General features: G+C 40.7%; 2 protein-coding genes across 4 annotated transcripts in view; one reads left to right on the top strand and one right to left on the bottom strand.

Annotated features, from left to right (window-relative positions):
* clrn3 (clarin 3) overlaps nucleotides 1-21,292 on the bottom strand; it is a 92,948-nt gene extending 71,656 nt beyond the window's left edge. For both annotated transcript variants that reach the window (XR_014621232.1, XM_084341490.1), the window contains exon 1: nucleotides 21,116-21,292. The gene's annotated coding sequence lies outside the window, so the exon portion shown is untranslated. The remainder of the gene's footprint in view (nucleotides 1-21,115) is intronic.
* Nucleotides 2,466-22,951, top strand: entpd1 (ectonucleoside triphosphate diphosphohydrolase 1). Of its 2 annotated transcripts, none has more exons than XM_084341487.1 (10): nucleotides 2,466-2,755; nucleotides 11,767-11,894; nucleotides 12,320-12,437; nucleotides 16,039-16,189; nucleotides 16,533-16,692; nucleotides 16,827-17,030; nucleotides 17,701-17,958; nucleotides 18,865-18,978; nucleotides 19,111-19,248; nucleotides 22,374-22,951. In XM_084341487.1, exons 1-10 carry the CDS (start codon nucleotides 2,740-2,742, stop codon nucleotides 22,578-22,580), a joined length of 1,494 nt encoding a protein of 497 aa, XP_084197613.1. In that variant the 5' UTR covers nucleotides 2,466-2,739; the 3' UTR covers nucleotides 22,581-22,951. The 2 variants fall into 2 exon arrangements, with proteins under 2 accessions (XP_084197613.1, XP_084197614.1); XM_084341488.1 differs by lacking the exon at nucleotides 2,466-2,755 and adding an exon at nucleotides 10,536-10,610.
* The last annotated feature ends 1,655 nt before the right edge of the window (nucleotides 22,952-24,606 follow it).

Genomic DNA, 24,606 nt, shown 5'->3' with positions numbered 1-24,606 from the left:
GGTAATCATTTTGTGATTTCACAGACAAAAGGGTCATCTGGTGCAGCAGAGCATCACTTTAAAAGGAATAGTTTGATAATTTGAGTGTTGCATTTATTTGCTTTCCGGTCTTGAGATAGATGAGAAAAGCAAACCACTCTCATGTCTGTCCCAGATACCATTATTGAGGCTTTTGAAGCTTGAGAATTACATATCAAAAGCGTTGACGTAATTTCTCGCTCTCTTTATCAGTCTCTTGGTTTCATTTCGTTGTAGCCAATGCAACATCTCCTTTAAAATACTGATTTGGAAGTCAATTACCATGGCAACAGTAGAAGCTTTGAAGCATTTGGGTCAGCCCTAATGTCTGCAAGGTTTCCCAGAGGGTCTAAGTTGACTCCCTGCTGGGTCTAAGCAGCATGGAATTTTTGAAAAAACGTATTCTAAAGCCGTTTTTTTTTTTTTTTTTAACCAAAATGTGTTATACAAGTAGCAAACTCCCCTCAGGAATAGATTGCTGCAGGACTGAGTACAAAACCCCGGAAATAAGTTAGTAAAATGTCTGAAAGAAGGTCTGTGTTTAACACAAGCTGAAGAAATTTTCATGTTTTTTGTTCTACGACATAAGATACATCTGTTAATACTCTACCTTTGAATTGACTTTAACTTTCCAAGTTGTAGATTGATCAACTTTATAGTTAAGTGTGTACATTACAGTGAGACACTTAGTCGTGGTGACATTGAGGTCACGCAACCGTGATGTAGTTTGTTTATAGCCTAACGTTAGCTTTTTACTTCTGGCGGTTTCATTTACGCTACAAAATTCATAAAAGTGGCGTTCATCTATGAGGATTAACAAAACCTGTATCATTGCCACGCAGCTTGATTTTCTGCAATAATCCAAAATCCAATTGAAATATCCTACAGGTTTCCGAGAAAACCAGTGCGATGCTAACCTCTGAGTTAGCCTAAAAAAACACATCAGCCCTGCAGCTCTCTGTAACTCACTGCGTAGCTTGTGTGCGGTTGAGAGTGAAAAAAGAGAGAGCGTGTGTTTGGAGGTGAGTATGCATTTTGCATAATGTAATAGCGTTGTACAGTTAGGGTGTCAGTAAATAAATACTGCAACTTCTCAAGATCCAAGCCCAAGTTGAAGTTGAAGTTTTTGGCAAAACGTCAAAATATTCCTTTAGGGGACCAGATGGGCATGTAAGCTCTAGTTGAGCCGAATAAACAGCATTTTAGCAGACTTGAGATGCAACTGTGCAGACCAGAAGGATCAGAGGGAACTACCACACCAGCACTTATGAGGCACTTGGACTAACTAGAGTTGTACTTGTACCGTGTCATGGGATACAACTAGAGGAGTACTGAGGGGGAACTTAGACTCCGGCACTCAGAACATAAGTAGCAGAGGCAGCAACCCCCCCCTTGCCCTCACAGTGTGCACACCACTGGATAGATAGATATTTACCAAGACTAATGATGATTTTCATATTTAGTGACAGACTGATGGAGCGTCTGCAGATTCAAGCTGAATGATAGGACATCGCTGCCATCCTGAAGAAAATATTCTGCATGTCATTAAGAATTTCATTAAGTGAGGATTATTGTTGTCATAATAAATGTGTGTTTTTCTTTCAACACTGCACAAAACACTGGGAGAGCTCCGAGCGAAATAATACCTCCGTCTGCAGCCCTGCCATTAAAAAAGGCAACAAAGCATTCCCCCAATACCACTTGTACTGATGGCGCTGTACACATTAGCATGCATAGTGATCACACCCATACATTAAGTGCTTTCTGCTGATGGTGGCAGATTTTTCTCATAATAGTATCAGTGCTGTCGGGTGGTGGTTTATTGTCGTAGTTAAAGTGTAGCCTGGAGTGTGAATTTGAATTGGACTCCCCCTGTGACCAGGGCTCAAACACAGACAGAGCTTTGTTTTTCAGCCTTGGATAAAGTGTGTAAAACAAGCGCACACACACACACACACAAACAACACACAGGTAGCAGTGTCCATGCCATGGCCCTGGAATCGAGGTTTCTTTATCACCCTTGGCTGAAAGCTGTACCACCCTGATTGTAGAAATCTTACATAACGCCCAACTTTATAGGCTTTTGATTAGAGGTTAAAAACTTCACTGGAGCCATTAAGAGATCATTTCCAGTGTTTAGATTACATCTATTAAAACGAGGGTTTAAGGAAGAGACTGAGTTCACCCGCTGCCTTTTCTCTTCTAACCCTCCAGCTTCAGCTCCCATCCAGATCTAACAGTGCTTTCATGTTTGACCCACTTTTACAAGACAGAGACAATGGCAAAGAGAAAGAGAGGCAGAAGGAAAATGATGAAAAAGACACCAGTGGAAGAGAGTTAAGGCAGAGAGGCAGATTGAGAGAGAGATGGGGAGGGAGGCATGAAGAATGAGTGAACGGGTGACAGCGGCAAAGAATGACAAAGGTGGGGAGAGAGAGAGAAAGAGAAAGGGGAAACATAAGGCAAAGCTGAAGGCGCCTGAGAAGGAGGGGAGTGGGTTGAGCAGGAGGGAGGAGGGAAGCTCTGCTTCTCCTAATAAAGCGAGTGTATGTGAAAGGAGGTGCTGAAAACGTTGGACTGAGCAGAGAGCTGTGTTACCAGAGAGAGAGAGGAAGAGAGAGGGCTAGAGAGAAAGAGTGTGTGAGAGAGAGAGAGAGAGAGGGGGAGACAGAGAGGGGCAAAGAATAGAAAGAGCATTGTGTTGCTGCTGAGAGAGAACCTATGTCTGCACAAAGAGGTAGGTGTACTGCTATGACTGGCACACAAACACAACTACACACACATGCATGCACACACAAGAATAGGAAATCCTTCTCTGTGTACCCAGCAGTAGGATGGTGTACCAGAAGTGTGTACAGTACATGCTAAGTGTCATGTGAGTGTGTGTTCTCTTCCAGCTGTGTGACTTACAGCGCGTAGCAGCGCGGGGCAGGTGTGTGACTTTTCCGTAGCATGTGCGGAGCGTGTGTGTACCAGCAGCATTAGCAGGTGCTTCTGTTCGTGTGTTTGTGTTTTTTCAGGGGGTTTACAGTCCGTGTGAGCGTGTGCCGCTGAGGATAAACAGTGGCACACTTATGATCATGTGATCTTTATGTCAGGTTGTCAAAGTGCATGTGACCCAGGGTAATTGCATTACGTTATCTGCTAATTTAATTGCACACAATGGGGGTTGGTTAGTTTTATTGCCAACATATCTGACGCATGATTCAATATATTTATTGATGTGCAAATGATTCAGAGCAATTAGCTAATTACTGTTTCAGCAATTATGTTTCCTGGTTTGTGTGAACCTTGTATGTGTTGACCGAAGTGTACTATAACAGTACTATAAAGAGTTTTTGATTGAGACAAATTTTATTTGCATGGACAGTAATTGGTTCGTTTTAGGCTGCCTAGTCATCAATAATTCAAGAACGTTTCACTATATGACACCTGGCTCCGGATGTAGATTAAAATCGGTTCTGCAAACAGATAAATCATTTTCCACGGAGATGCTTTTGATTTTATTTGCCGAGGCTTTGTACATATAGAGAGAGATGAAGAGATATGTCTCTGCCTCCACACCATTACCATGGGCGTATTTTATTTGTTCCCACTTTAAACTCTTTATTCAAAACATTGTCTCTCCAGGCATAATTTCCCAAATACTTACTGGATATCCCTTTTACTCTGATTACAGAAATAAAGACAAATGAAAATTCCATCCACCTCCACTAATTGGTACAGAAGTAGACATCTCAGAGAAACTTGAAGATATTAAATCAAAACTATATTTTATAACAATCTGTTTTTTGGTGACTTGCCCCTTTAATATAAACTGAGCTGAATATTTTTTGCATCGAAAAAGGATCGTTATCAGTGAATTCAAGAATGTTTGTACAACAAAAGTCAAATTTGCTTATGTTAAGTGGCTGATACCTTATGTAAACTCTGAAGATATGATGAGGCTCTCCATGTAGAATAAAGGGTCAGTTCACCCAAATAACAAAAAATAAGGAATTCCGGGAGTATGCAAATTCAATTCCATCCACCTCCACTAATTTGTGCGAAAGCAGAAATCTCAAAGAAACCTGGAGAGAGGTGTAGGTACTTTTATATTTCATGTCCTGATGTTTCCTCATTCACTCTGGATTTCTGTATTGGAGTGAGGGCAGAAATCTTTAAACCTGGACAAATTAAACCAAAACTGTCTGCATTTCAAGGCATCACTAGAGGTAAGTAATTTGGGTGACTTGGCTGTAATCTCACAATATCACATTAGGGTTTGTTTTAGGCCATTTAGGTATCAACAGTGCTGATACCAACGATCCCAAAAATGCATACAAAAGTCCAGTTTGTTAATGTTAAGTGGCTGATATGTTATCTACAGGGTTGGAGTTAGCGTTGTAGCTATTACAATCCAATTATTGATGTTTGACAAGATTATTAAACCACAATGGCTTTAATTCACTCTGCTGAAGGTCAGGGCACATAAGCCCAGCCCAGTTGGTGTCAGTCTGTCCTATAGATGAGGTCAGACTGGACTCAAAATCAGCGAGGACAGACCACTTGACTTCCCTGTGGTGGACAAAGAATGCTTCCTCTCATTTCTCATCATATGACGCTGCCAGAGGTTCCCTTTTTACAGGATGTGCCAGTTTCACAAAGCCAGAACAAAAGTATTTATAGAGCTGGTTAGTGAACATTGTTGTGTCTTTCAACATCTAGGACAAACAAAAGTTTGTCTGATTCTTTGGAAAAGTTGAAGTGGGAAGCACAGTAACAACTCAAGGACATTGTGTTCAGGGGCACAATTAACTGGAATGACGGAAGTGTTTTCCCATGAGGACGATTGGCAATATGTTCATGTTTTTGGGGGGGTGCATTTGTTGAGTTAAAGCGGAAAATAACATGGTCTATTTACTCTGAAGTGCATAAGTAACTGGAAAAATTCAATATATCAAATACAGTCTGCACTTCATCCATCATTAAGTGTTTTCTATTCAAATGATTTTTACGTCTTCTTCCATTTATTGGGAGAATAGCTCTCATACCTCCAGGTCTATGCAACTCAAAAGACAGAAAAAAATATTTTAAAGTTAGGGTTCATTTCTAAAGTATTTCTGTAGAGATCAATTTGACGTTTCATTCGGTCTCAGAACCCATCAGCTACCAGCCTCTCGGGGCAACAGCAAATGTTTCAGGGCTTCCAGTGAAGCCAGCCGATATATAGAAAACGGATATCAGGGCCAAGACTTCTTCCATGTACCAGTCATTGCTTACAGTCCAATTAGCAACTTGAGATGCGAAAATTCATGCAACATGTTTCAATCATTGTCAGACGATAGCCGATGGGTCCAAAGATTGCATTTGCAAGACATTTCACCTGTTTCTTTTTTCTCCATATGAACCTGGATGCAACCACAGCACACTCAAAAGTGACTGTAATCTGAACAGTATTAACCAAATAGACTACAAACTGAAACAACAACGCTTCCCATACCAACGTCTTGTCCTTGGCCAACAGATATTAAGAATTCATATACAGATATCTGTTCAGATACAGTATCTCATTGGCCTATGTAGGTCACATAGAGACATCAGTGGTAAATTGAGACTGTTTCATAACCCGTTCACAGTTCCTTAATGTGTGTGGAAACTGTACGTAAAGGATAAAAATACAGATATGAGTACTTGTTGATTCTTGTTAACTGTAATGTATTTACAAAAAATTTAATGCAGGACTTTACCTTGTAATTGAGTGCTATGGCTAATAATACTTAAAGGATTTAGACACTTGTTTTACCACTGTGTTAGGCGAGTTGTGGCGACTGCACCTAGGCAACACGTTTTATCCCATGATGTGCATGTTAGTCCACACATAGGCTTATGACTTGCACGAGCCTAACCACCAAGTGCAGCACAACAAATTTAAGACCTGCCTTACAATTGTCTCGTCTTCCCGTCATCAGAAACCACACAGGCAATCTCCCACTGTGTCACCCTTTGACTCATTGCTAAGTGCAAAGTAACAACCCGTATCTGTTGATTCAGAACACCCTCCTCCTTCCTCTATTTCTTTCTCTCTTCCTCTGTTTTACTTTACTATCTTAGGACATTTATGAGTTTCAGATCAACAGAGGTGGAGACTCTTATGTCTGTTATGTCATCAAACATCAAACAAGGATCTGCCTGGTTTTAAACATTGTGCCAGTAGAAACTTTACAGTTGCGTGCTTCTTTGTGTGAGGACAACCCATTATGTATACAGTAAGAGTACTTGCTGATCTTTTAAACTTGTAAAAACCAGCTTGAACTTTAAACTTAATTTTGTTTTAGTCTTACTTCATATAGTTTAGAATCAGAACTTAAGTTTAAGATCATATTCAGGGTCAGGTTTAGGTAAAATTTCATTCAGTGAGGATTAGATTAAAATTTAGGGATTAGGTAGTGAATATAGTCAATGCTTGACACAAGAAGAATGTGTGTTAGGAGTTAAAATCGATTTGTGCTGCGATTGTTATTATATGTGTCACAGTTGTTGAACATTGTTTCATAGGTCAATGACCTGAGCGCTGCTCCTCTAAACAACACTCATGTCTGCTGCATGCAAAACATGTTTATGTTAAAACCTGAGTCTCCTTCGACAGTTTTTTTTTTTTACTTCCTGATTCCTGACAATCAACAGTAGGTTCAAGCACCTACTGATGTTTTTTGTCCACTTAGTTGGCTAAAAATCTCGTTAAATTCTTAAAATATTTGCATTAAACGCATTAAAAAAGCACTCAGAAGGATACACTGAGTGATAGCAGATGTTATGCTTTCCACTCCCATTTCTCCGTGCTCTCCTTTTCCCACTATTTCGTCATGTCCTAGTTTGAACCTTCATGTCCTCATCTCAATAGTACAGCGTGTTTAGAGAAGGGGTCGGAAATGGAAACGCTGTGGCGCGAGCGTGATTGTGTGGCGTTTCTGTCAATTTGTATTTGTGTATCTGCAAACACAGGAGAGGCCAGGGAAAGTGGCCCCTTGGATGCCCCTATGGTAGATAGAACATGATAAAATACCCTTTAGGGTGTCCTTCCAGTGGACGAAACATTATGACGTTCCCTCTAGGGTGTCATTCCAGCAGACAAAACATAATAAAGTGCCCTTTAGGGTGCGCTTCCAGCAGACAAAACATACTAAAGTACCCTCTAGGGTGTCCTTCCAATGGACAAAACTTGGTGAAGTAACATCTAGGGTGCCCCACCACGTAGAGCTAGTGCCTTTTTTTTTTAAAAATTTTCCCACCCCTGCCCCTCAAACATCCTGAGTCCGCTACTGCCTGCAAATCTGTGCGCCTGAGACTGCATCTGAGTGAAGACAGTCTTCCAAAGTGACAACATTTTGGTCGATCCTCACTTCTTTACAAAGCTGTTTGAAGGTCAAGACTTTAGATTAGATTAGGTTTGGGATGGGGTTAGGCATTGTGTTGTGATCAATAGGGAATGAATGTCAATAAAATTCCTCACAAGTGCAAATGAACAAGCCTGTGTGTTTGCGGGGCCTGAAAGTCGGTGTTTCAGTCTGTGTTCATGTTCCAAGAGAGTTCCCTCCATGATCTCATGCACTTAATTTGCTGCTCAGGTAAGCCCTGTTTTCTGTCTCAACGTGTTTGTGACTACGTGTCTGTATCTGTTTATTCGGCTGCCAACAGCATCATCAACAGTTTCTGATGTAACAGTCTTTCCATTCTTTAATCTGACTGATTAAAGTATGGAAAGACTTCTGATTGTTAACTAAAGGCTCCATCTCTCGCTTAACACTTCTCATACTTACCGTTACAGGAAGGAAGGGAGAAGTTCAGGTCAGTGTGGGGCACCTAAGCTTTACTGTAACGACTTCCCTCACAGACTTTGTTCTACAATGAAGCAGGAGTTGCGTAATTAGATCCAGCTGTCCTTAATGGAGTCATTAATACCAAGGCTGGTTGTTTACCCCACCAGCAGACACATCACAGATGTTCTCTCATATTTTATATGTGCTAGACTAACAGCTATAGTAATGACAGTCTAACTCAAGGCATGTGAAGATGTTGTTAAACAAGTAAACATGTGGGGCAATCACATGTGGTTTTATTCATTGCGGCTACATGCCTTCGAGGAAAGGTTTGAGGAATCCCATAATCTGACTGAAGCCAGACGCTGGTCTTGTGTCATGCAACTCAGACAGTAATGCAGTCAGGGTTAGTGGTTGGACCCCCACTTAGATCCGCGCTGTGTGAGCTTTTGATGGCTAAGAACAATGGGGCTAAATTGCGATATAGAGGCTGTCCGGGTTGTTACATACCAATGTGTTTCACATGTTTTCCCCGCCAAATGGAAAAAAATTGAGAATTCCTCTTTAAACTCACATGTTTTGTCCAAACTATAAAAAGGTTGAGCCAAGTGATAATGTTTTAATTAGATTATTTTGTTTTATAGAAAATACTCTGAAGACTGAGTTGCACCAACAGTTCAATTTAACAGCACAATTTAACATGTTAGAGGATTTAATAATGCTACTTTTATAAATCATAAAAGAAAAAAGGTAAATAAATGTTTGTGCAACTCAGACAACACATTTTTCATTTAAACAATACTGCATTGGATGTTAGATCTTTCTCTGTTTTATATTATCATTATCTTTTTTTAATTAAAGTTCAGTGTTTCCTTTGGACGGCGTCCATGTCATATGACCCACCTGTTGGTATCTGTTCAACAGTCGCATTGGAAACCCCATTTCCTTCATCATTCTTGTCTACACTTTTTCCATCAGGCTCTGTGCCATTTTGTTTTTATCAAAAAGAAAATAGAGTCAGGAGAGTGTAATCTGCACGGAAAGATTATACAATCTGCAAGTGAGGGGTTTTTTCCATGTCGATTCCTGTGTTGAAATCAACATTATCATTTGTCTCCGTTTTTCATCCGTTTGTTCCATCTTGGTATAAAATTTTAATCCTTATGGCGCTTTCTCTTGCAAATTGCGATCTTCCCACTAATGGTGCAATAAAATGTGCCGCACAAACTGCTCAAGGCCGCGCATGCCACAGATGTTTTGCACTCTTTGCCACCTTTATCTCAAAAAATCCAGGGCACACTATGAAGTGGGAACAAAAGCTGAACATGCCTTAACAAGACGTATAAAACTCAAAAACAAGTATGTTTTGATGCATGTTTGTATGATTGTCAGGTGTCTCTGCCTGACATTAAGCCCTGGTAGTTGTCTCTTTATTGTCTAAACACAGCTCCACCCAGGCTTCTTCAGTCATGCTTGGATTTGGTTTCATTATCTGGCAAAGTTTAACATTACGCTGTTAACCCAAGGGTGACATCACAAGTTTTGTATTTTTCTACATCTGTGACTTTAATCCAAGTGTCAAATTTTTGCCTAAGGCAACCAGAGACCGTTCACGTCTCACTTTGCTTCTTTCCCGAATTTGTACATTTTAAGTCGGTTGGTACTTTAAATATTTCATTGCTTACATATTAACGTATCAGCAGAGAGAAATTTAGTCTAGCTGTAATTTCTGCTTTCAACTGAGTGATACAATTGGGCTCTTTTGCAGATTACTTGGTGAGTAAATAAACAGCCAGACCGCTGCCAGGCCGTATCTGGTTTAGACAGCCGGTAGGTCATGTTTGAAATATAGCCATGAACTTTGATTGTTTGCTCAGAAGTGGTATGGTCAAACAATTACAGGATGCTTTATGGTTTATGTGTGTGCACGCATGTGTGTGTGTGTGTGTTTCCTTAATGCTAAGAGGTTTCGAGTCATGCAGCTCCCTCGGGGGGGGAAGGATAAGTGACATAAATAACAAGGTGACAGTAACTCTCTTGTGCATGTTTAAACATGTGTGTTTGTGCATGTGTTGTAGCAAGAGAAGGGATCAAATTTGCAGGCAAGTCATGTTTTGGGTCTGCATGCACACACACACACACACACACACTCACTCACACACAAGCTCTCCAGTAACAGCTATTCTTCTAACAAACACAAATAAAAGACGCACACACCACCTCGGAGAAAAGCAGGGGATTCCAATCCGTCACAGAGATGACATCACAGCCTGCCAGTAATAAAAAAAGAAAAAAAATGCTAAACAAGGGAGTCCCCACTTCCCCTCCCTCCTACACATCCCACAGAGAGAAGAGAGGGAGAGAGTAGTGCTGGGGTGAGTAACTCATTAGTTCCCAGAGAGGAGTGAGAAAGTGCAGAAGAGAGTCCCTTTTAAGGGGTTCTCTCTCACACACACACACACACACACACACACACACACACCCTTTAGCTGTGTCTCCATAGTGACCAGCTCTGCTGCCCCAGCTTGGGGAGGAAATGCCAAACTCAGTGCTTCAGAGAACTACAAAACACACACACACACACACACACACACACAGCTCTGTTCTAATCCTCTGACCGGCCGCGACGGAAAAACCTCTCCTCATCTTATCAGTCCGCTACCTCCCTCTGTCCATTCCTCTCCTCTCCTCTCCCTCTCCCTCCTCCTCCTCCCTCTCTTTCTCTCTCTCTCTCTCTCTCTCTCCCTCTCTCCCTCCCCCGTCATTGGTACTTCATTGAAGTAGACAACAGAGGTAAGTGCTCTCTTCCGCTCTCTGTTAGCCTCTGGCTCGCTGCTTTAACGCGCTCTAAGTTTTAGTTCTTTTGTGTGTTTTCCCACAGTAGACAAAGGTCAGGTTTACTATCACTGCTGCGGGTCCTGCTCATGCAAAAGCAGCTGTGTGTGTGCGTGTGTTTGTGCCTTTCTCTACTACACAGTCTGATCGGTCTGTGTAGTGTGTGTGTGAGTGTGTGTACGTTGACAGCTGTCATGTGCACCTAGATAGCGTCTGCCAGTTTACTTAGCATGGTAATAATCAACAACTGGTGTGTGTGTGTGTGTGTGTGTGTGTGTGTGTGCACTTTTCAATTCAGGCGTGTGTCTCGTTCATCACTTTTTTCTATCGCAACAGTCATGTGAATAGAGACGTCCTGTTACACCTGTTTTGTCAACCCGTTTCATTCCTGAATAAACTGTGGATGTCTAAGCTCATATAATCCACAATAGCATGAGCGTGTGAGCGTGTAAGTGCGTGTGAGTGTGTGTGTGTGTGTGTAAACAGTGGAAACTTAAGGAGAACTTAGGAAGTAATGTGGGAGCCAAACAAAGCAGCAGCAGCAGACCAAATATACTCAGGATTAAAATAATACCTGAAACAGGATGTTGAAATTATTAATTACTGTTGGCCAACGCTGAGTGGCTGATTTTGATTGACGCCAAATGTTTGTACAAAACATTTCAGCTATTTCCTCAACAATAAGTGCGCAACTGGTCTCCCTTTAATCGTCTCCCTAAGGGGAAATCTTCTTGATCTTTCAGCATTAGCTCAGCATTTTGGTGGAATACCCTGACAAAACATTCTGTGGCTGAATAACAACCTCCGCTTGATTTAACGAACAGCTTGGAACGAGTTCAGACAAAAAAAAAAGAGAAATCCATCTGTTGTCCTTGGTTACAAAACAACACAATTAAACACTCTCTGCAAAACCCCTGGACGGATTCTCTCTCATACATACAAACATGCTGTGACATCACTCACATCTGGATGCAAGACTGTCTAACACACCCCTCTCCTTCCCCTTCTGCCCCCGATCTGCCCTCATCTTCCCCTCTCTACCCCCCCTGGCAAACCCTCTCGCCTCTCCTTCCTGTCTGTCTGTCTTGTCTGTCTTTCCCGCCCACGCTCACAGAGATGAAAGAGAAGAACCCCTGGCAAACGCCCGTGACCATCATCATCACTGTGATTGGTGTCATAGCGATTGTTGCCTTGGTGACGGTAGCGGTTTTGCAGAACAGGCCCCTCCCCCAAAAGTACAAGGTATGGTGGAGGAAAATGTTAAAAATGTTGTAGCCTGTTTCCTGAGTGTTTGAGAGCCCGGTGCTTTACTGTGGGATCCACTAGCCAAATATGGTCTTCTGTCAACCTGGTACTGGTTCTAGAAATCTATCACCAAATAAGGCCCTATAATGATGATAAGAATTATAAGTCACCACTGCTTTTTGCCATAAAATGTAGGCCCATTTGATCTCACAGCTACAGTTTCTAGACTGTTGTTTTACTCAGCAGTGTCATCACTAAACTAATATTTCTGCTGATAATAGTAGCACTGGGAAGTTTGTCTGTGGGCTATACAATCATAACACTGAATGTTTAAACAGTACGTCAGGATGGAACTCATCCAGAGTTAATGTCACTGAGCACTGAACTGAAAATTCCTCCCTCTGTCTGTCTCCACACTCCAGTATGGGATTGTGCTGGATGCTGGTTCCTCCCACACAGCTCTGTATATCTACGAGTGGCCGGCAGAAAAGGATAACAACACTGGGAGAGTTGAACAGACACATTCCTGCAAAGTCAAAGGTACACGCTGCACAATTGCCCTCACATTCATGCGTACGTGTAAATATCTAAGCAAGTGCGTAAGTGCGTCTTACGCTTGTATGAATATGTACTTTACTTGGTGCGCAAACAGATATTAAATATGCTAATTTTGCAACACGAGAACAATAAACTTTAGCTTAAACTTTTGAAATATATTTGGAAAAGTGTAAAAATGAATTACTTATAAATAATAGTTTTGTTAATGGTCAGTCACTTATTCATTCATACTTCATAGATCACTAGTTAGCCATTAATATGAATAACTTTTGGCACAGAATGTCACTTCCTGTGGGTTCACTCCTTATAGTTGGAGGATTGGTCTTTGCCCAGAATAGACGCGATTAACTTTGGGTGCAGATCAGATCGGACAGATTTAAAGTCACCATGAAACCAAAGGCGGAGTGATATTTGCTTCTGCATATTAACATGTTTCCTGTAAAAACAGTAAGGTAGGGAGTGACTTGATTGTCGGCTATGGTAGCCAATAGCCAATAGTTACTTTGACACCATGCAGCTAGATGTCAAAGTAGCCAACTCTGCCTAACCGTGAGCTCCCAGTGAAGAAAGCCGATTAAGTAACAAGAGTGCTTGCCAAACACGGTACGATACAGCTGCCAATTTGATGACAGGGAGTGCAGGACCAAGGTGGTTGTCTTGCCAGGTTTGGCTCCTGGCAACCAGGGGCCTAAAGTTAGTCAGCCTAGTGTTAGCTGCATGACTAAAACGAGCAGGCAGTAACCGTCTAACAGCAGCTTAACTCCGTAAACCACCGCAGAACTGGATTCCCTGTGATCAAACTGGCTACAGCTGGTCTCAGAGTTCGTGTTTGGTCCCGACACCGGCCGTGTTCACTTGCGGTTACTTTAGCAACAAATACAGTCATCAGTTTATCAGGAAACTCACAGACACATTTGGCAGAGCAGCCGGAGGAAATTAGAGGGAAAATCAGAAAACATGGCCTCCATTATATATGATCCCATTTCACCCAAAGCAGTGAATAAAGTTATACATTTTTGTTTTTGTACAGTAGCCTGATCAGTGAGGCACGGCCCCCTGAAACGGTTCACTCCAGCAGCGTCTTTCTGACATGAAAGCTGAAGATTGATTGATAGTTGGACGGCATGACATTATTGGCTGAAATTGGTTGGTTAAAGCTTACATAAGCACATGTGACATTTATGCACTCTACTCAGTTCCTGTTTGGTTTGTATTTTCATCTGACATGTTGATTAATCAGGACGACCAGTCAAACGGACAGTTCAACTGATTCCTTTCTGGAGTAACTGAATACTTGCTTAGACCGACCAACAGCCCAAAAAAAAGATTAAATTCATCACAACTGACGAACAGAGAAAAGCAATAATTACCCACAATGGAGAAGCTGGAACCAATCAATGGTTCATATTTTTGCCCTAAAAATCACTGAAACAATCAATTATCGAAATAGTTGCTGATTAATTTTCCAACCAACAACTAATCAATTAATCAGCTAATCATTTCAGCTCTAATCTTCTTACCCTCTGTAAAAGAGTTGCAGGGCAATTGCAGCCAAAATTGTTAAAAACTCATTAACATTTGCGACACAACACTTGGAGATATGAATGTAAATTGGACATGGATTGTTATATTGTAATGATTTACTTACATTTATTGCTGCAGAACGGATGGCTCATTAAAAAGTGACCCATGAAACCCATGACACTCTACTAATGACTTAATCACTTTGTGACTGCCAGATGCGAAAGTATTCCAACAAATAATTAATCATTCATCAAGACATTAGTTACAAGACAACAATTCATAGATAGTGGTACAATCTGTGCCTGCGCTGTGTGCCTCATCCTCAGGGCACTTTCTTATGCAACCAATTGTGCTTGCTGAACTATTAAAGTGCTTTTAATACACACCATATTACAGCTGACAGTTGATTTAACAATTGCTTTTCATCTATTAACCGTCGGTGTGTGCCAGCCTCCTTCGCAATGTAATTTACATTGGTTATCAAAGCTTTTCATACGCACCAGACAGCAATTCACAGACAAAAGGGACCAATCCGCTTCTCTGAGTAAGGTTTGTTTGTAACTACAGTGCCCAAATTCTTTACTGTGGCTCTGAGCCGTTTTAACAATGTCTTAAGCAGTAGAAGTCAAATTATTGCAAGACAAATTAAAGCATTGCTGGTTTTCCTCTTACAATGGGAAAAACGTAAAATAACACAGTATCATATAACCAGGTACATTAACTGAGAAGTTAACACATGAACCTAAGCTGTGTTCCAAATCACGTCTTTGTCATGACATTGCACTTTGAACTTTGACCCTCTGTTATACATCCATTGTAGTTCATGGCGTGAAATAAAAGTAAAACTGAAGTAAAATTGGAAAAGTATGTGGGTTAGTTTAGCCAAAAATGTATGCTGCTGCCAGATGTAGGAGGACATCCTGGTATTTTGACATGCATGTATTGGGACACGCTAGGGCCCAATCCCAATACACCTCTTGCCCCTACCACTCAGCTTTACCCCTACGTTTTGCGTGTTCACGTCTAAAGGTAGGGTGTCCCGATTTTTGTTGGGATAGAGAGGTAGGGTGAAGTGTTAGGGCTACATGGCCCTTCGAGAGAACTCTCTGCTGTTTTAATGTATTATGGCCCTTTTCTTTATAAAAAGGCTTAAAACAATCGCAACCAGTTTCCTAATGTCTCTCTAGCTCGCTAATGTTACATTGCTATTGCTGATTTATTCATGACAGTCCCACATTTTGACGTATTGCAATGTTGCATCCCCCCCTTTGATGGTGTATGATGCCTGACATCTAACTAAAGGCCAGCAGCGAAGTTGCTGCGCTTTGTACCGCTCCCCTTATATCAGTGCAGAAAGTTAGTGCTAGCACTGTTTTGTTAGCTGGTAACAAATCAGTGGCTTGACCAATAGCGTGAAGGTTTAAATGAACTGCGGGCGTCCATGCTTTTCTGTCTTTATCAGATTAATGGCAAATGGCATTGTGATGATACCAGGATTGCCACAGTAACACAAGAGAAATGACAACAGCAAAAGGTGCCATGTTAGGAATGTCAGATCGTAAAGTAACGACTGAGCTTTCAACAACTACTCCTTGTAACCTGAGGGGCAAGGGATCACTCGAAAACAAGGGTTAGGGGTAAAAATTGGAAATGGGATTGGGCCTAAATCTTTTTCTGGTAGGTTGGGTATTGAAATGCTGCCCTACTCTCAAGAGGGGAGGATGTGTACACTCATGCTGGATATCTGATCAGGAACACTCTTGGCTTTAATTTCTCCCACTGGGAAACCCAAATAGAACAACTTAAGGGTTGAAATTGAATACTTCCTCAATGGATGGTACATCAGGAACATTTACAGGAAGCAGACATCTTGATAACAACTTTACCAAGCTTTCTCTCCCATAGCATATTCCCTTCCATATTCTTGAAGTGGTAAAGATGACCTTTAACTCCCGAGCAGGCTAGCATCTTTGAACTCAAAGCTCTTATTATGTTTTATTGCCGCTCGATTTAGACTGAAAGACTTCAACCTCTTCTTGACATTTTGCTCAACTCGCAGGTCCAGGTATCTCCAGCTATGCGCGCGAACCATTGAAGGCAGGGGAATCGCTGAGAGCGTGCATGCAGGAGGCCGAGCAGTGGGTCCCAGGGAAAAGACACCAAGAGACCCCTCTTTATCTGGGCGCTACTGCAGGAATGAGACTGCTGAAGTACGGCGTGCACACTCAAATTCATACCCATAATCAAACATAAAACATGCATCCATTAAAGAGTAACACAGCCTGCCTTTTCATGCTGACACTGAGGTGACTTCATCCCAAGTTTAAACTCTGTAATTATGTTCACACTGGCAGCTGAAGTGCTGCTATCTGAAGCCTTTTCCATCCTCCTATTTTGTGATTTATCTCCACTCGAACTGCCAGAGCAACGAATATGTTACTGTCAAATCTATTATATGCAACACAGTCTATTTATTATTTATAGGCTCCGGTATTGATTTGAATTATGGATGTGAGTCACTCTAATGAATTTGTGTTGTGTGTGTGCCTGCAGTATAGAGGACAGCTCGGCATCAGACAAAGTCTTAACGGCTGTGGAGCAAGCCCTGCAGAAGTTCCCCTTTTCCTATCAGGGAGCGAGAATACTCAGCGGCCAGGAGGAGGGCGCCTTCGGTTGGGTCACGGTCAACTACTTGGACGACCGCCTCACACAGGTCAGTATGCATATGGTTGGATGCATGTTCCCCATGTACGTTTAGATGTGCTTTCTGTGTGCCAGTCAGGAATGTGGATCTGTCAGTGTCCACCTGCTGTGCACTAACTTCACTGCCTTTTGTCTCTGCTGCAGGGCTTGGACACCACAGGTGCTCTTGACCTTGGAGGGGCCTCCACTCAGATTAGCTTTGTATCTGATAAATATGACGGTTCAGAGTCACCGAGCAACTCTGTGGCCTTTCGACTGTACGGAAATGATTATAACCTGTACACTCACAGCTTCCTGTGTTACGGGAAAGACCAAGCACTGCGAATGACACTGGCACAACAGACTCAGGTAAATTTTGAGGTCTCAGGCATATTTCTTTTTCTCTGTTAACATCAGCTGTGTTTACATCCAACTGTCAAGCCAACTTTTGAAATGTCGCAAGAAAAAAGAATGTAGTTTAAAGTGAATAAACTAAGCTAAGAAAAGGATAGTTTTAACAGAAGTTGGTGGCCTAGGCTACGCTGCGAATGACTGCAATAAGTAGAGAAAAAGACGTAGAGGTCACAAAAAGAAAGCAAAACCAGTTCTGTTGAGGTTTTACATCTAAAATGGTCGAGATGCTGTCTTTGTGGATTAGACCGTGGAATAATTTGGTATCCTCATTAGTCCATCCTGGGTTTTCGCACATTATGCGATTATCCTAAAAAACACCAAAAGCGACTTCTTCTCTCTCTTCTTCTTTTTGTGCTCTTGAAGCAGAAACAGCCATCTGAGGTAGATGTTTGTACATCTCCCATTAAGTGCATGAACTCTTTTTGTTTAAAAAATCTAATTCAATACTTCAAAATGCGCATTAAAAATACATTGATGAAGTGCGGCTGTTGATAGACTGTTTAAATCTTAAATAATCTGAGATAATTCAAAATTTACGCTTTAGGAGAGATTTGTTATGCTGAAATGTGTAATGACTTTGAATTTGATTAGTTCCCTCTCTGTCTCTTACACCTCTCTCTCCTAGTCAGGTCAAGGAAGCATATCGGATCCTTGTTTCAACCCCGGCTACAGTGCGACGAAGAACTACTCAGCCCTCTATGACAGTCCCTGTGTGTCGGACCACAAACCCCAGAAAGTTCCTGCAACCTTCAATCTCACGGGAAAAGGAAACTTCCAAGAATGCCAGGATTTCGTCAAAAGAGTCTTCAACCTTACCAACTGCAAATACAGCCAGTGCTCATTCAATGGGGTCTTCCAGCCACTTCTGCAGGGGCCATTTGGGGTAATGTCACACAGTGTTTATTTATCAGCATATATCAGTGGCCTGTGAGACATTGCGTGTTGTTTGGAGGGTTGCGCAAACAAACCACAGGGGCTATATAACACTGATCTATCAGTTGTAATCATTAATAGTCACAGTTCACTGAGCAACTTGTGTTTTGGGCGTAACTTGTCCTTATCAATAAACAATGATTGGAGCTTTGAGTGCTACTTGTTCACTCAAATGTTCATGATTTGCATCTACAAATTAATAATTTGTTTTCTTGCTCATCTCAGTCTTATCTAGCCCCACAGTTACTTTGGTTTTATTTGATCTATCCCTGAGTTTTTTGCCAACACCCCAGTTTAATGTAGGTGAATGGCATTTCATTTGTGGTACACATTATTCAACACTTGTCTATAGATATAATTTGAGTCAGTAAGGCAAGAAAAAGCATTATGCGTCTAAGCTAGAAATTAGGAAGCTACTTCTATGAAGAAGTTCACAAACAATTTAATCATAAAACACACCAGTTTGTAGATATGAATAGTGATGACACTGCAAATAGTTGCACACGCAAAGCATGGTAACTTGCTCTTCGGATGCTGAAATATAGTTACTGCTGCCATCTTTTTTCAAGTTGCACTCAGCCCAAGTCTTATTTCATTCATTATTTTCATGTCAAACTTAAGAAGAAGGAAAGTTAAGTTGAATGGTTGTTGTGAGAAATAAAAACACAACGTGTCACAGTTGTCCTGATGGACTGTACTGCCGCTACACTCTCATTCATGGGCCCTGATTATATTTCACTCAGGATGGCAAGTGGCAGGATCCACAGTTGAGGTACTTAATGGGAAATCTTGGACAGAAAAGGACAAGTTCATTTCTTTTTGCATCATCTCTTCCTCTCTCTGTGTCACTCTTTAGGCTTTCTCTGCTTACTACTTTGTGATGAACTTCCTCAATCTGACTGATACATCTATTCCCCTGGATGCTGTCAGGGATAAGCTAAAAAGCTTCTGCTCAACTCCTTGGAATCAGGTCGGGGCATAATTATGCATCCGTTCTACATGCACAAAAAAAAATGTCCTGTCATATTTATATACTTTCCCGTCTTATCTATGTCCTCCAGCCAGCCCATACTGTACATTGATGATATCACTGCTTGAACAGATAACGCAGCAGCATCCAGACGTTAAAGTGAAGTATCTGGCTGAGTACTGTTTCTCCGGCACGTACATCCTCACCCTGCTGACAGAAGGATACAACTTCACCGCGGCGACCTACCCCACCATAAAATTCATTAAAAAGGTCAGTAGATCACAGTCCACTCCTTTCCTATCCCACACACCCCAAGGCTGTGCCACTTCCTTTAAGTGATATCCTACAGTGTTGATAACCTTCTGGATAGCCTCAGCTATTCAACACTGAATGTACCTAACCTCTGTGAAGCAACAGTCACGTTGCACTTTGCCTTGAATGGAAGCAAAGCCCTTCCCATCTGACACGTAACTCAATACCGAGACGGACTAAATGGACTCACTGACTGTATATTGGGCTTTTTTTTTGTACCTTAGCGGACAAAGTGCTTTGTAATTTGTCTCACATTCACCAATTCACACACACTCATACAAGAAGGAGACAAACTTTGAACCGCCAACCATGCAATTAATGGACGACCTCTTCTACGACACAGCCACTATATATAGTATCTTGATAAAAGTTAAGGGGGCATACTGTAGTTTTGGAGAAGAAATTATTTATTTATACATTTACAATATAAATTAGGGTGATAAAACAAACTCAGAAATGTTTATTTTCTCCATAACTGAATAAAAAAGCTGTTCTCAGAGGAAAATAGGTACCCAGAAAACACTGTTTGAAGCTAGAAAGGTGGCAGGGTCCGCCAATTTTAAACTAAACTTGTTTATTTAGTCGGTTTAGGCATTAAAGAAAAATCCATCACTTAAGATCTCTTTTTTAATAAAATGTCTTCTCCAAAACTAGTTTCCTCAAAATATTTGCACTACCTAACTCAACAATGTCACTTTCAATAATTTGCACTTTCAGTATGCTTCTGTTTTTGATATTTATTATTCTTATTGTGGTATTTTTTTATATACTTTCATATTTTAAATTCTATGCTGAGCCTCTGAAACGAAATTTCGTTCTGTGTTCACTTGTTGCTCACTGAATGACAATAAAGTCTGTCTAAATCTAAGTCTATAGCCAGCAACACATGTTGCTCTCAATGCAAGCCAAGGCTTAAACATACACTATTCAAAATTAGGTCGGGATATTGGGATATTTTAGTGTTTCACCTGATTGTTGAATTTTTATGTTGTGAAATATTTTGGTTCTCCAGAATCAATGTTTCATTTGACTTTTATTGCCCATCCATGCACATGTTTATATGCACCCATATCCCAATACCCCTAACTAATTTTGAGTAGTGTATATTGTGCTTAAATCTTTTTACTAAAATATTCCACGTATGCTTTGCTAAATACCATATGGAGAGAAATCATGAATGTGACTAACTTATTTATTCAGACAACCATTGACCAGAATTGCCCTCTGCAAGAGACCTGACTTTCAGTGAGGACCCAACCCAAAAAAACAAACTAATAAAACCAGTAGTTATTTTCACAACAGTGTATTCATAATGTGCCAATATACACCCAAACAACAGGGAATTGGCTCATCTGCTACATTAATTATGTTGTTTAGGTCATCCAGGTCATGGTAGTTCTACGTGCTGTATTAAAGGCAACTGGACCTGTTTCAGTTTCTTGAAGACATTTCACCTCTCACAAGAGGCTTCTTCAGTTCTAACTAACCGGAGGGGAGTTTCCAGGCTTTTAAACTTCATGTGGAAGTGTCCTTACAGAGTCGTTAAAGACATGTATGAGCTCTGAGTTTCAGAGTCTAGGGCCACTTGTGGGTTGTTGATTTAACAGGCCTTCATGTGGGTTGCTAGGGCTAGGCGAGTCCAGGTGTTAATGGTTGTTCAGCTGTCTGGGGAGGTAACTTAATACTGCATTGTAGGTGGGTGTTAAGTAATGTGGTAGGCCACCTGCATTTATTATGTACCAGTAAACACGTAGAAGCTACACACAGCTAGCTTACAGCAAAACAACAACCTGTTGAGCCCAAAAATACACGAGCTGGTTCTTACCTTGGACTCAGGCTTAATGGCGGGTGGAAATTAAGTTAGTATCCTCTTATGAAGAGCGTTAGCAGTCCAACCACAGAGTCATGAAGCAGACAGCGACCAGTAACATGCTAGAAGATGTCAGCTGTGTAGCAGACGGTGCGGTTGTAATGGCCGCGCTGCACACCTGAGTGAAGCTAATTGGACGTTGCCTGTCAGCTGGTTGCTAAGCAGCGAGAATAGCTGTGACTGTATGGAGGATCAAAAGTGTCATGTAAAAGTTTTAAAAGCATTTATATTACAAGGTTTTACAAATGAATGAATTAGTACATAAATAAGCAGATGAACTTGCAAAGCATCCAGTTAAATGACATTTAAAAGGGCAATAAATAATAGTGAGTTATTTTATATAAATAAAAAAATATTAAGAGAGTTTAGAAATTAATATATTATTTAATTAATAAAATCATGAAATCTAAAAATGCAGGTTTTAAAAATCGTTATGAAGGTGCACTATGTGGTTTTGGGGAAAACGTTTTAATCAGAAGGGAAATGTCTTAATTGACTGATTTTTGTTAATGCCTATCAAACTAAATAAACAAACTCTCTTTGTTTTCATGACTGAATAAACTAAATAAACAAACTAACCTTAAAGGACAACACAATTTCATACTGTTTTACTTTGTTTATATGTGGCGGACCCTGCCACCTTTCTAGCTTCAAACATTGTTCTTGGGACTTTATTTTCCTCTGAGAACAGCTTGTTTATTCAGTTATATGGAAAAATAAATAAGTTTGAGTTTGTATTACTACCTCATTAATGTTGTAAATATTACAATTCTGAGTTTAAATGTATTCCCCAAGACTGCATAGTGCCCCTTTTAAACACATTTAAATACTGTATAATTCCAAATATGTGACAAATTTAAGGAAATACCAACATAAGGTTTCTTAGTGAGCATTTACTACAGCTTCATTTCTTCATGACACAATCTTTCAAGTCTTTAAACTCCAAGCTATATTCCCTCATTTTGTGTTTTGATGATGGAGATCACTGTCCGCCGTGTTGAGCAAAAGTCTCCAGTAGGTTTTTATTTGGGATATCTCTGAATGATGATCTTTCTACTTATCAAACATTCAGTAACTCCTCGTTTCTCCCCTTGCTTATTCATTTTCCCCTTGAAGTCTGTATTCAACTACAGTCTGAATCCGCCCAAACTGTGTCACATTAACAAATGACAGTGCGCGGTGACAGTTTCCCTCTTCCTGTGTTTGTGTCCAGATAAAAGGCAGTGACGCAGGCTGGACGCTGGGCTACATGTTGAATCTGACCAACATGATTCCCGCCGAGGCTCCAGACTCTCCCCCTCTACCCCACGCCGGCTACGTCTCCATAGTCACCATCATGGCGTTGCTGCTCTTCATCCTTTTCATCCTCAGCATGCGTCCTCTCTGGCCCCAGTGCTCCAAACGGCCACGGATCGTATAAGCACACAACAGATGTACAGCATGAGTGACGGCGAGGGAGGGAGTGTATGTGAGTGTGATGGTGTGGGCTATTCTACCGATATGCGAATAACACTTTCCAGCCTTTGTGGGGAGGTCAAAGGTCAAGGTCCGCTGCACAACAACCGTCCTGCGGCTCATGTGGATTCAAGGACATTTCAGAAGGACAAATACTTTCTCACGCTGGGGAGTGAGGTCTGCCACCGTGGTTGAAGGACCGTGTTTGTGTGTGTGTATGTTTGAGTTTGAATGTGTGATTTTGAATGTGTGCACCCGCATCAGTCTGCATGTTTGTGTCTTGAATTACAATGTGAATATGATACTGTATAAATAAAATAATCCAAGTTTATATAAGACGTTTGATCCGCTTGTCATTTGTACATTGGCGAAGAAATAATCAGCTCTAAAATATCCCATGATGCTTTTTTATTTGCAGAAGGCTAACTACATTCAATAAAAACTACCATTACAAGTTCTGATGTTGATTAAAATACCACAGCAGCAAAACGATCTATGGAAAACTCTCGATTTGATTTTTTAAGCTATGCCACAAGCAAATGTGTAAAAAAATTATTTGTAACCTAAAACATCCAACATATACTGCACATTTAGTTGAACACTCTTGTAAACTAGGACAGCTTTGACAAAATACATGAAACATAAAAACTGCAACGTGCCTTTTCAACCTTAGGTGTAACAATTACATATTCTTGCAACATAATTACGAAAGAAAGAAACACTCCCTTAAGCAGCATGAAATATAAATGCCCACTAACTTTTTGTATGTGCAATGACAGTGCTGCCCTCTAGTGGTTGGATGGCACACATTGCATTACCACAATGACATACAGCCATTCAACCGTATGGTCATTTAACAGGCTGCAGTTTGCGGTTGTGGTTTAATTGTTTTGCATTAAACTGACAAGCTAGATTATTTTAGCATGTTCTCCACCCAATTTATATCGATGAGGCTAAATTAAACACACAGAAAATGTTAACAGAAACTCAACAGTTTAACCTCCATGAATAAGGGATTTATTGCTGTACATTAGCATTAGATTGCATAAGTTTTAACTACACTACCATTCAAAAGCTTGATTCTACTCTTTATTTCCTAATGGTCTCTGATGCTTTTAGGATGTAAAAAGTCCTCTTTGAAAACAGATGTTTTTTTGTTTGGTGGTCTGATGGTTGGACCAGACAGAACATACCTCTGAGCGACAGAAGTAAAAGAAATTAGAGGCTTAGGATCGGCATTTGTGCAGATTTGAATGGGAACAGGTTCATGTTTCAGTGTCAAGTGCAGAATAATAAGGTGGTATTAACAGATAAGACTGAAGCAAAGCTATTTTAAAGCTATAACAGAAGGTGAGTCGACGGTTAACACTGGAAAACAAAATCAAGAGGTATCGCCCCTGTCATGCAACACTGTGGGGACGAGTTTACCATTTAAAGATGTACCATTTCTGCATTAAATGTCTATTTGACTTAGCCAGGTCTATTCAACTACTTATTTAGAAGAGCCAGACTTTTAAATTCCCTATGTCGGACCTGTAAAGCCTGGAATCTAATTGTGTTAAAACGATGCATTTTTTTCTCTGCTTTTTTAAATGAGTTTTCACAGTTGAAAAAAGAAACTTCATACATACAGAAGTGCAGGGGGAAAAAAACAGTGCAGCTTTTTAATCATAGAAGTAGGGTGTTGATTTTTGTAAATTCCCTCTGCTTAAACAGCTTGGGCTGAAACTTTTTAATGAAATAAGAGAATGTTTGTGCTCAGCAAGTAAATGGATTAATTATCCTACAAACAAAATGCTCAGAGGGTTGGAATGAGGTTGTTAAAGTGCTGCATTCAGCCCACGGTGAGCCAGCTGAATAGGTCTGGCTTAGACTTTTGTGTTACGTATGTTGTTGTGTTTTGTACTTACATTATCTGAAAGGTTTCAACAATTTCATTTGGTCGCTTGTCGCTATAACTTTCGAGAGTCAGCTAACGTGACTGAGCATGA

Source organism: Pagrus pagrus, assembly GCF_965226575.1.
Source record: "Pagrus pagrus genome assembly, chromosome: 21".
Classification (NCBI taxonomy): Eukaryota; Metazoa; Chordata; class Actinopteri; order Spariformes; family Sparidae; genus Pagrus; species Pagrus pagrus.
This window is presented reverse-complemented; position numbering and strand designations above follow the sequence as displayed.

Coding starts and splice junctions, on each gene's coding strand:
- entpd1 (XM_084341487.1), top strand. Junction 16,190..16,532: donor GCAGGAATGAGACTGCTGAA/GTACGGCGTGCA, acceptor GTGTGCCTGCAG/TATAGAGGACAGCTCGGCAT. Junction 17,959..18,864: donor TTCTGCAGGGGCCATTTGGG/GTAATGTCACAC, acceptor GTCACTCTTTAG/GCTTTCTCTGCTTACTACTT.